Source organism: Drosophila yakuba, chromosome 2L (genome assembly GCF_016746365.2).
Source record: "Drosophila yakuba strain Tai18E2 chromosome 2L, Prin_Dyak_Tai18E2_2.1, whole genome shotgun sequence".
In the NCBI taxonomy this organism is placed as follows: domain Eukaryota; kingdom Metazoa; phylum Arthropoda; class Insecta; order Diptera; family Drosophilidae; genus Drosophila; species Drosophila yakuba.
This window is the reverse complement of record NC_052527.2, coordinates 19,863,453-19,874,843: the sequence shown is the minus strand read 5'-3', so window position 1 is coordinate 19,874,843 and position 11,391 is coordinate 19,863,453. Positions and strand designations below refer to the sequence as shown.

At 37.3% G+C, this 11,391-nt stretch overlaps 1 protein-coding gene across 2 annotated transcripts in view; it reads right to left on the bottom strand.

Moving 5' to 3' along the window:
- Positions 1-7,742: 7,742 nt before the first annotated feature.
- The window catches only part of LOC6528985 (voltage-dependent calcium channel subunit alpha-2/delta-3), a 39,542-nt gene continuing 35,893 nt past the window's right edge, over positions 7,743-11,391 (bottom strand). The window contains exons 11-17 of one of the 2 annotated variants that reach the window (XM_015198659.2): positions 11,310-11,342; positions 11,024-11,128; positions 10,692-10,953; positions 10,134-10,619; positions 9,914-10,069; positions 9,698-9,854; positions 7,743-9,637 (exon numbers count right to left, since the gene is read on the bottom strand). In XM_015198659.2, coding sequence (XP_015054145.1) covers positions 9,444-9,637; positions 9,698-9,854; positions 9,914-10,069; positions 10,134-10,619; positions 10,692-10,953; positions 11,024-11,128; positions 11,310-11,342 — 1,393 coding nt within the window. In that variant the 3' untranslated portion in view covers positions 7,743-9,443. The remainder of the gene's footprint in view (positions 9,638-9,697; positions 9,855-9,913; positions 10,070-10,133; positions 10,620-10,691; positions 10,954-11,023; positions 11,129-11,309; positions 11,343-11,391) is intronic. The other variant, XM_002089981.3, reaches the window with a different exon arrangement.

Below are 11,391 nucleotides of genomic sequence, written 5' to 3'. Positions count from 1 at the left end.
CCATTCAACCGGCGAGTGTCCTGTAACCCCTCATGCTCCACATCCCCCCGTAAGTGTTTGCAGCAATCAGTTATGACCCTTTTGTAGCAGCAGCAGTAGCAGCAGCAGCAGCACGAGCAACAACCATGCACATCCACATTTCTGGCATCCTTGGCAACTTGCTTGCCCACTTCCTGTGGCGATTGTCAACAGAGAGCGTTGGTTATGTATTTTTTGTCGGTTTTATTCCCGGGAGCCATGACGTTGGCAGCCTCTATAAATCTGCACAAATTGGCAGCCCTGTGGCTGCATTAAAAAATATTTTATAAAAGAGCAAAAGTAAATAAATACAGCGCGAAAAACGAAGGCCAGGCACATGTTGCCATTCAGTACTTTATGCGGTGTCCTTCCAGGTCTTATTTTTTGTTCCAGCATCTGTTTGTTTATTTATGCTTGCAACGTTTATAAATCGCTTTCCAAAAAATGCAACCGGTAGGAGGAGAGCACAAGGCGAAATCGTTGACTGACCAAGCGACACATCCTTGCCATCCCTGGCATCCCCATTCCGATTCCATTCCCCAAAGGTGACTGCGAACAACGTGGCGTATGCGCGCTGTCCTCGATTGAGTTGTCACGGCTGGCTGGCTGCACTTTTCACCCTCCTCCCAAAAGCCACCATCCCCGTAACCATCTTGCCTCTGGCTTGGCTTGCTCCATGCTGACGACACAACTTCATAAATCAGACGACCAAACCGCATCGAGCGTTTTGATGACCTTATTACCTGTCAGCCAGGAGTCGCAATTGCAGAAGCTAAGCAATGTTAAATATTTAAACTATACACCGTGGTGTACACTCATAAGTCATAAATATTTTTAACGATAATATTTTTTAACGATAAATATTTGTTCGTAGTCGTATTCGGGTGGACGCGTTTAGGTTGATACAAAATTCGTACTTCTTTCGTTAAATTTATAATTTTAGATATATACTCGTCTTGCAGTTAGCCAAAGACTTGAAAATGGGCTAATTCTCGAAAAAAAAGTTTACTATTCCTTTAGGCCCACTGTACATCGCAGGTGCACGCGGTGCTTGGCCATTGATTTGGGTCGGTTTGTGTGGAACTGGGTTCCAAGCTCACCTCGTTGCGTTTGGCTCCTGATCGAATCACGCGCCTTCCGTATCGCAAATATTTGCCCACTGGCGATATTTCATTTGCCTCCCCAACTTCGAGGCGGACAACTCATAAATCTTTGAAGGGGCATCGGCTCGAGGACGAGGATGAGGACTGATGGGTCGATGGCAAACGAATGTAATCGGGGGAAAGTTGCCCGTTTTCATTGAGGGCTAGGTAACCACTGAAGGAGCAATCGTTAGACTGACAAACAGACATCAGCATCACGTCGACCGCGGATGAAAATGGGTGAAAGAGAATCGAAATCAATATTTTCATCAGAATGAAAAATGACCCGGTCAGAAAGGGCTGGAAAAATTGTCCAGCATCCATAAAACTACTTGAAGCTACCGTAAGCCATTCTGGACTCCGTGAATGAAGTTCGTCATCTCTAGAGGCTTTGAGGCTTAAGTTTATTGAATTCCAGTGATTAGCGAAAATAACTCGAGAAGCTTCGTGAATTTGCCAACATCGCATAATTGATTAAGCACGAAAAACGAGCGACCTAATCAACGGTGCGTGCAACGTGGCGTATACGCAATGCGAGCAGAAAATATTCTTGAGACTCCGGGTATGCCAATGAAGCTTGAGATACTGTGATGAACAGGAAAGCTAGATATAAAGGCAAATAGGAATTCAGAATGGGAAAAAACACAAAGACACCAATCAGCAGGAAAAACAATGAGGGCAAAAAATTGGATATGGATGAGGGTGCAGTTCTAGTAAATATCTCAATAGCTCGGGCAATTCAGTTACTTGATTATTCGAAAAACGTAATACAGTATAATATAATTTTAAAAATTTCTAATTACTATTTCATTAAATCAAAAGTTACCTACACGAACTGTCAATTTTAGTTCTTATCATTATGCAGAAAACCTTCCGTTTACTACCTTTTCTGGACTCTATTAGTAAATCTCGGCTTTGTCTGTATTCCAAAGAAATCTATTAGTGTATCTAGGTTTAGTCATATTGACAGTATCCGTTTCTTTATCGTCTCGAGAACCCTCTTGTTGTTTTATCAAGCTTTTTTGCTGCTTTTGGCTGCCGGTGGTGTTGTTATTGTTCCTGTTTTGGGACACACTCTGCTACGTGACACTGACATGGATTTTCGAGATGTTTGTCGCTGTGTGCGAGTGTGTCTTTCGTTGCCTGCCCGAGGAGGTCCTTAGAGGCAGAGGCACTCGCACACACGTGCTCCCTTATGAGGTGCCGTCCTGCCGTTCTGCCTCCTGCCTACTCGATCATCTGGCATGTTCGTGCCTTAAGACCCACTTGCACTTTGTCAATTCGCAAATCTTTTTGTACGCCATTCTTTTAGCCGAATTTAGCCGCTGTCTCCGTCATCAAAGGCAGCCTACACACAGTAAGCGGAAAGTTTACAGAACTAAATTCAAAGGGGAAATCGGGTAGCTTCAGGCATTGGCGTTGGTTGTGGCTCGAGCATTTTCACAATTGTGCGAGTTAGCTTTGATGAATTCAATTATTCAAGCACAACATCCTGCCATCTGCATACAGCTTTCGCCAAAATATTAGTGTTCCTATTGTTTCACACTTGTTAATTATTTAACGAAAACCACAAATATTTTTGAATTTTTTATTGGACTTGCATAATTATATTCGGCTGTCTATTCCATAGATTTATTAATATACATGTAATGAGCTTATTATAGCTTAGGATGTGATATGTCAAATAATTGTGCATAAATAAATAGTACAGAAATGTGGTTTACATAGTTTGCTTGTAAATTTATTAGGGCTACTTTTAAACGCAGCTCTAACGCAGTGCACGTATTTTGTCTTCGCTCTCGTTGAATGAGTTTGTCCCTATCGTCGTGCTTAGAAGGAATTGAAATTCCCCCATGTCCTCACGTGCCACGGCCGTCTCAATCTGTAAAGTGGATTTATTCGATGAAATCGAAAGTTGATTTCTCCCTTAACCCCATGGCTGTGTGGATGTCATTGTGTCGTGCCCAAGAGTACAGTTGTACGGATGTACCCTGTACCATGCTCCGGTTTCTAGGTTCCTCGTGTGTTCGTGTGTGGGCGCAACATTAAAGGATTTATCAATTTACGCAATGGAACTTTCGAAAGTCAAGCAGGCTGTTCTACCGTCAGATTTGTGCCTTATTATATAGTTGCACATTGATTGATTAAATTGTTTCTGCGTTCCTGGTTGCTTATATGTCAAGACGGCACGGAGAAAGTTTGGAAAGCTCAATGGTCGGGGCTTAAGGAGTTCAGTAGTTTGATCCTTGATTGAAATTACCCGTTAGCCATTTAGGGAATTCTAAAACCTGCAAGAGTTTTACTGACGCCGATAGCAGAGCCGCAATATCTTTATTTATCGGTAATAAGTAATAAGAAAATGAATTTAGAATTTTTATTGGGCTAATAATTTTTAAATATCGTTGTTGAACCGACGTGCATTCCATTATGTTATCCATTAAGCTCCCTTCACTAAGTAATCCTTTCAGTTCCGTTTGCTAAGCCAAATACGTCAAATTAACGCCAGGAGCTCAGTTCCAACCATAAACAAGTGCAATTGCAAATTGCTTTTAGCGGTTAAAGCAACAAAAGCGAAAGCAATCCGCAGAAGCCGCAGCAAAACTGAGCGCAGAATTATGGCTGGCGCAGTAGCATTGAGAGCTCTGAGGTCAACATATTATGCTTTATTAACGACGAACATCGTAAAAATTGTAAATGGAATCGTTTGCTTAACGATTATGAGGAGGATCAAAAGTGTCTACCATTCGGTATGCAAATACAAAATGGCGGAATGCTGTTGCAAATTGGTCGCAAACAATGCAAACAGTTAAAACCAAAATCGAAAAAATTATATCATCTGAATTGCAATTAAACGATTTCATGCATATATGTAAATGCATTGCATAATGCTCAATTGCCGGAATCCGCAGAGCCATGCGAAAATGAAATTACAAAATGTAACCATCAGCAGCAACAGATCCCAGTTACCAACAACCAAGCCAATTGCAATAACAATGAAAACACTGGCCAAACCACTGGACACACCCATAACAACAACTATTAAATTAATGTTGAAAACTGAAATCAATTTATTTATAGAAAATCATGACGCATGAGGACACACCCGAACGTAGGGATAAGGGTTACGGCGGCTCCCCACACATTATTTAATGAATAAATCAGGCTGGCTGGCCAGTGTCGAGCAAATAACCACGACAAATAACCGAAATCACACAAAATGCAATTGCAGCCACACACAAAAAGCCAAGAATTCTTTTTAGTCGTTCTTCAAATCGTTTCCCAATAAAATGGAAACCGTTGATTTTTTTGCCCGCTGTTTGGATTTATTTAATTTGCATGTCGAGAAAAAAGTATAATTCTTTTGCGTTAACTAATTTTCACAGTCGTACATCTTTTAATTGATTAGTTCTATATTTTAAATATTGTATTGTTTGCTTTCCAAAAATATTTTTCATAAGCCTCTGGGTATGAAATCAGAATCTTGTTTAACAGTAGCTATATAACAAGTGACCGTGAAGCCTTCAGATTGAATTCAATGAAACTCTTCATAAAGTACACGTGTTTTAATTAATTACATATTGTACATATATGAATGCAATAAAATTTTGCTAGTTTAAAAGCAAATTTATTTGTTCAATGATAAATCTATGTGAAGTTCAATCCAGGCTCAGGCCTGCCAACGAGTCCCGGGAGCCTTCTAGTTCGCCAATTAAATTCAAATACATAATTGATAAGCGGCTAATTTAACGGCTCGACGCACAGAGCTGAAATGGCAACAATACGGGGCAATAATGACAGGAGTAACAATATGCACGAAGGGTCGAATTAATGACAAGTAACAGGATAACGATTTCAGCACGAACTCAAACACAATGGCAGCCAGCTCAAGCCGAAACTAAAGTCCCACTCCCACTGACATTTATAGTTTATTTGATTTGAATTTTGTTGACAGTACATAGAGTGCAAATATTCTCCACAGTTGCAGGCCCGTTTTGTTTGGCTAACAAGTTTTTCAATAAGATGGTGTATGTTTGCGTCGGCCTTATAAATAAGTTAAACAGTTATGCGAAATTTAGTTGATTACCAAATTTATAATTTGAGCTTATCCTTGGGGAAGGATCACGTGCCACAAAAACAGACTTCTATATCGCAATTTGGCATTTGAATTGTGTTTGCCATTCGTAATTGCGTACCGGAAGTGCAGGACGTCATTAATGATGCTCGCAATGCATTGCAATGCATTTTGATTCCGTGCTGTTGCTTCGTTTGAGGGTGGGTTATGTTTAACAATGCAGGCAAAAGATATACTGGCGCCACCTGCACGGCCATTTTCCTTACCAAATGACAGCTTTAGAGAAAGCTTAATAAAAAACTTCACATGCTGGTGACGCTGGCGTTCAAAAATGGCAACCCAAAATGTTTAACAAGAGACTTGCTTTGAATTTATATTTAGTTGGCTAATATACATATATATGTATATAGATGTTAAGAAAAAAAAACATTTTATATAGATGGCTCCACCAACGAGACACATTTATTATGGCGCCATCTACATGATGCAACGGACTTCTAATAATGGAGGTGGGTTTTTTATAAGCCTTTAATAAACTTTTTGAAGAAAAGGTAGATAGTTTTTAACAACAAAAAATTCCCTTTCACAATAAAAAAAACTAAGGCTAATTATTTTATAATACTTTTTGTCATTTATTTCTTCATTCTCTGCTTCTTTATGCGCTTTTTCTGTTTTTTCGTTTATATTATGTATTTATAATATTTTTAGTTGTTCATCTTCCTGTTTAATGTTAATCTTAACATGGTTTTAAATATATTATTTATGTATACCATTTACATATAATTTTCAGTTTGTAATTAGAATAATGAGCAAGTTTATATTAATTTATAGTTAATTTATGTAAGTATGCGGTTTACTTTGTTATTTTTCCCTTAACAACTAGACTTTCGCAAATGTGTGTTTATTTTGACTAATGTTAAATAGTTTCACGTTTTGTAAACTATTACGCAAAATTCTTTGTAGACTTCTTGTACAAAATAACAGGTTAAGATGTGCCATTGGTGACCGTATTTTAATGTGAGATTTCTTGTAAAACAAATAAAATTTGTTGTTATCCATATTTTAAGCCCTTTTGAACAATTTTGATAGTTATTTTCCGCCATTTTGTGGGTCTCTGGAACATGTTAATGACTTACATGTGTGTACGTATTTATATGTATTCCATACTGCTTTTCATCTGTATTTAAATTTTATATTTTCAAATCTCATAATGACAAATTTAATGGAACAACAATTGTACAATTTAAAAGTTGCTTTGGGTTTATTTTAGTCTAATTTTAATGTTCGACAGCAATAACAGAATTTTTACAATGATTAGTACTTGATAAGATGACTTTTCTTTTAAATTTAAGTCAGTAAATGTTTCTGCTTTTTAATATTTCATAAATGCTAAGTTGTCAGATTTTGTCTAATATGTTTCTCGGTCTCAATTCAACTCTAAATATGGTAATTAAAATGAGAAAAATTAAAGTAAGCAAGGAACGGCAAATCATGAAAAATTAACTTTACGGCTTTCTTGTGTGAGGTGAGAGAGATGAATATTTAAGGACATTTTTTATTAAATGGTATATATGAGATTCTTTTTGTTTTCGTTTTGTTTCGGATGGTTTTATATAAATTTTCCATATGAAAAGATGCTTGTATATAGGGATTATAGAGAGCAAAAGTGAGTTCATATTTTAATAGTAGGTCGTTTTGTTTTCCTTTTCTTGTAGTTTTGTTTTAGCAAAAAGCACGATTTCCAAAAAGCAAAAATCGCATGTCAAAAAATTTGATTTAAATCGTAAGTTAATAATATTAGTATAATTGTTTTTCCTTTGGTTTTACATTTTATTAAGACCAATAAAGATTACTTCGCTTTGTTTTCGTGTTTCTCAATATATTCATATTCCTTTAGAAAATTATGGACTACATATACAAACATTCGATTTCCTTATAAAAATAAACAAACATAGCAAATCTTGCAGAACATTACTATTTTATTATATAAATCAGTAGATATCAATTTCGTGTTATTTATAATTTTTTTTGTGTGTTTGATATGGAATTTCCGTTTTGCAAAAAGTTGAATACATATACTTTTATTACTTTCGAGTTGAAGTTATGCGAATAAATTGAATGCCATTTTACAGTGGGTTTATGGTGAACAGGAGTGAGTGAGAATGTAGCTGATACCGGAAGATACCAGCAGAGTGGGAAAAAAAAGGGCAAATGTTGTATAGCGATTTTAACTGTACTGTGTATTGTGTTCTGCCTTCGGTGGCCTACCAGGTATTTCCATTGTCGTTTCCCACACATTCCCACCCACGCCACTTAAAGTCAGTCAAGGTTCCCAGCCATACACGCAAACAATCACTAAACATCCAATCATGCACGCACTCCAGCTCAGATTACGCATACGCACTGGTGTCTTACCTTCGTACTGCCACACCGTCCAATCAATCGACATTATTAACGTTTAACAAACAGCTCTTATGAGTTATGACTTACAAATGAGTACTCGGTTTAGGTTGTATGTTAAATTTGAGTTTATTACATATTTGCTATATATTAAATATTCTGCTAATTCTTCTTCTAATGCTTGTATGATCCTCCTTTCAATGCTCCCCTTCCTGCCGGTGCCGCCCATTAGCCAGCCCTAACTACCTACATTGTCTAACCTTCTAATGGGTGTACGAATGTTTATTTTCCATTTTTTTTTGCGTTTCCTCTGCCCTCTTTCAGCTTAAAGCTAAACAAGAGGAGCGGAGCGAAACTTTTGAAATTGTGTATGCTTGGTTAATGACTTTTTGAGTTAAATGTTTTAATATATATATATATTTCCTTATATAATCGTATTTTTTAGTGTTAGTTAATTAGTAGGTATTGATTTATAAATTGTTTTACTTTGTATGGATTTCATTTTCGTTAAGTATTTGTAATGGAAGACATTTTTTATACAAGTTTAAGACACAGAAAATATTCTTTCTTTATATTTGGTATATTTTTGTAAGTGTTTTTTTTGTGTTTAAAGTGAGTGAGATTGAGTGTCGGTGTGAATATGTAAGTGTTTCATGTAATTTGCTTTTTATATAGTGTTGTTTATTAGTTTGGAAAAGAAATGTATTTTTATTTCAGAACTCCGATAGATATGTAAATTTCTATGTAGACCTAATAACTTAACAAAAGGAAACGCAGAAAACACACTGTATAGTCTAATGTAATTAAAACAATTAAACTAGTTGATTTGGTTTTTGCGCTTCGCTATTTGTTATATGAATGAGGTTTGTATAAAAATGTATATAAAATAAATTTTTATTCCCTCTCCACTTTGTTCTTTTTTTTTGTGTTTTCTGCAAAACTAATCAAATATTTATATAATAATTAACTTGGTTTTCTTCTGTATTCGTTTTGTTTCTGTTCAAATTTGGTTGTCAGCCATATACATATGTAACTGCCTACATATTTTTTCTGGTTTTGCTTTTGTTCTTAATGTGTTTTTGTTATTTTTACATTGCTGTCGGGTATTTCAAGTCTTACATTTGTTCAGTGAATTCGATTTTATTTGGTTGTAAAATATATAATACTTAATATTTGTGCGTACGCAGTTGAGTGCAAAAGTAACTCCGTTTATTTAGTATTTAAGTTGTACGACAAAAAAACCGGAAAGAAACGAATTATTTATCGGTAGGAATTTTGCTCATGCTGAATATTTTTGATACTATTTACATAATCCGACTGATAACTATTTTACCTTCATTATTACATTTATTTATTTATTTTGCACTGGTTCTTGAAATTGCGCATCATATTGAATGATTAAATAAATTAATAATTTTTAAAGAAAAGTTCGATCTATAAAGCTTTGGACTAAACAATTATTTTTTAAATGCTAATCGTATTGCACACATACATACAGAATTTATGTTTAGCTATCGTTTTTTCTAATCGTCCTGGAAATTATTGTCTACAAACATAAGGATATAAACTCGATAGTGTTATCATTAAACGTTGCTCGTTTGCAAATCTTCTAATAAATATTTGATTTTTCTCTTACCAGGTTCAGTGGCAAGAGGTTTTCTAACAGCTTTCACTTCTACCCCAAATTAACAAACTCAAACTGCTTATTTCCTTCGAAAAGAAATTCTGGTGCCCTTAAGGTCTCATCCGCTATTTTCTTTCAACACATATTTAGTGCAAACTTAGTTTCCAAAATATGTTTAGTACTCATATCACGCGTTGGCCAGCACAAAGGTCACGGTCACCATCAAAAGATGGGCCACAATCACCGATCCAGACATGTGCAGCAGGGTGCTACCACGCCCACATTGCTGTATTTCGATCTCCTCCGGATGATAGTTGATGCACTTTTTGGGGCGCCTTCGGGACTCTTGCTCCTGTCCCTGGCGTCTCGTACTGCAGGCTCCTAGAATTCAAAAAAAAAAAATAAGAATGGTTTCTTCATATACATCCCAGTATTACCCACCGATTACGCCCGCCTCCTCCAAGGGCTCAATGTCCAGTTGCTTGGAGCCACATGGACACAAGGTGTCCACCACCAACAGGATCAGATTGCTGTGCGGGATCTTTTGAACGCTGAAAGGACGCTCGCATCCAGACACATGACAGTTGGTTAGTTTACCCTGAAAAATAGAGACATTTTATTACATTTCCAGTTTGTTTCTTCATTTACTTTATTTACTTTGAGTGGATTGTTTTGACCACCCTGATTCAGGCGGTCCGGCTGAAGCATATAGAGATCCGTGCGGAGATCGCAACGTCTGGCATTGTGAGGGTCTGGTGAAAATCTAGGTCCAACGTGAGGTTTATGCTGTCTAGGCGGTGGTGTCGTATATTCCTATGATAATAAAAATGTTTTATTTGCAGATCCTATCCATTTGTAAAATGAAATTTCTACTCACCACGTCGGCTGTTGTGAAGAATTCGTCCATTTCCTGATCCACCTGCATATTGTATTCGTTTTCATTACCGAACTCGTATTCATCAGAGTAATTGTTGTCCACGAAAACCACATCCTCGTTGTCATAAGTATACTCTTCCTGCGGCCAAGCACGCAGCGAAGCAGGAATAAGGGACAACCAGGCGGCACTTAGGGCCAAAAGGTGATTGAAAAACCAGGATCCAAGGCGATTGGGTTCTAAAATTCCCCCCGCAGCCGTATATGGATTATCCGCATCGGAGCAGACACCCTGATAATCGTTCACCGTAACTCTCTTGTAGATGCGATCCTGCACCAAGGAATCCATAATGGTGCCATCGATCTGCCCAAAGAACTTGCCCGTGTGCTCCATCTCTTCGGATATGATCACAAATCCACTGTTGTCTAGAACATAGCAGTCCAAATTGTCCGAAGCACAGGTTCTCTTGCAACCAGTCATTCCAGTGCACTAAAAGGATAAAAGTTTCAATAAAACCCCTAAACCATAATAATAATTATTATAAATTAATAAGACACTTACGGCTGAGGTGATGTTTATAAAATGCTTCGCTAAAGAATCGTGCTGAAACTGCAGACCCACAACTCCGGCTGCAGCTTTGTGACCTCGATGCTCCACAAATATGGCATGGGAGGCGGTCACCAGAGTGGCGTTCGACTTAATGGCATAGCCCGATCCAAAGGGAACGCTGTATACAAAACTATCTGGTTCCACCGAATGTTGGTCAATGGCCCTCTTATACCAGGATGTGTCCATGGCTCTAACATTATCTTCGCTGAAGTGACTGTTAGAACATGGAGTAGAAAACAATTAAGATAGCTTCACAAATTATTACAAATAAATTGAATACTAACGGCTCGGGGGTATCCTCAGGTCGCTTTACATGATCAATCCACCGGAGGAGACCCGATCTCGTAGCCACGAAAGAAGTAGCGACCACAAACTTCTGGTAGCCTTGCCTAAGATTAAACATGAATATATTAAAGTTTCATTTGAATCTATAAGGTTCAAATCAATTGGGGCCAGCGCAAGATATTTCTAAGGAATGTTTATTCAAGCCTTCTTCATGTGGCTGGTCCTCTAAAGCGATTGCATTTCTTTATTCTACTCCAACTTTAACCAAATTACTCTTCGATTTACCTCTTTAGGATTGCCATCAATGTGGCGATGGGACTATAGAAATTATTCATATAAGAGTGGTGCGTATCAGTTTAAGTTGCAT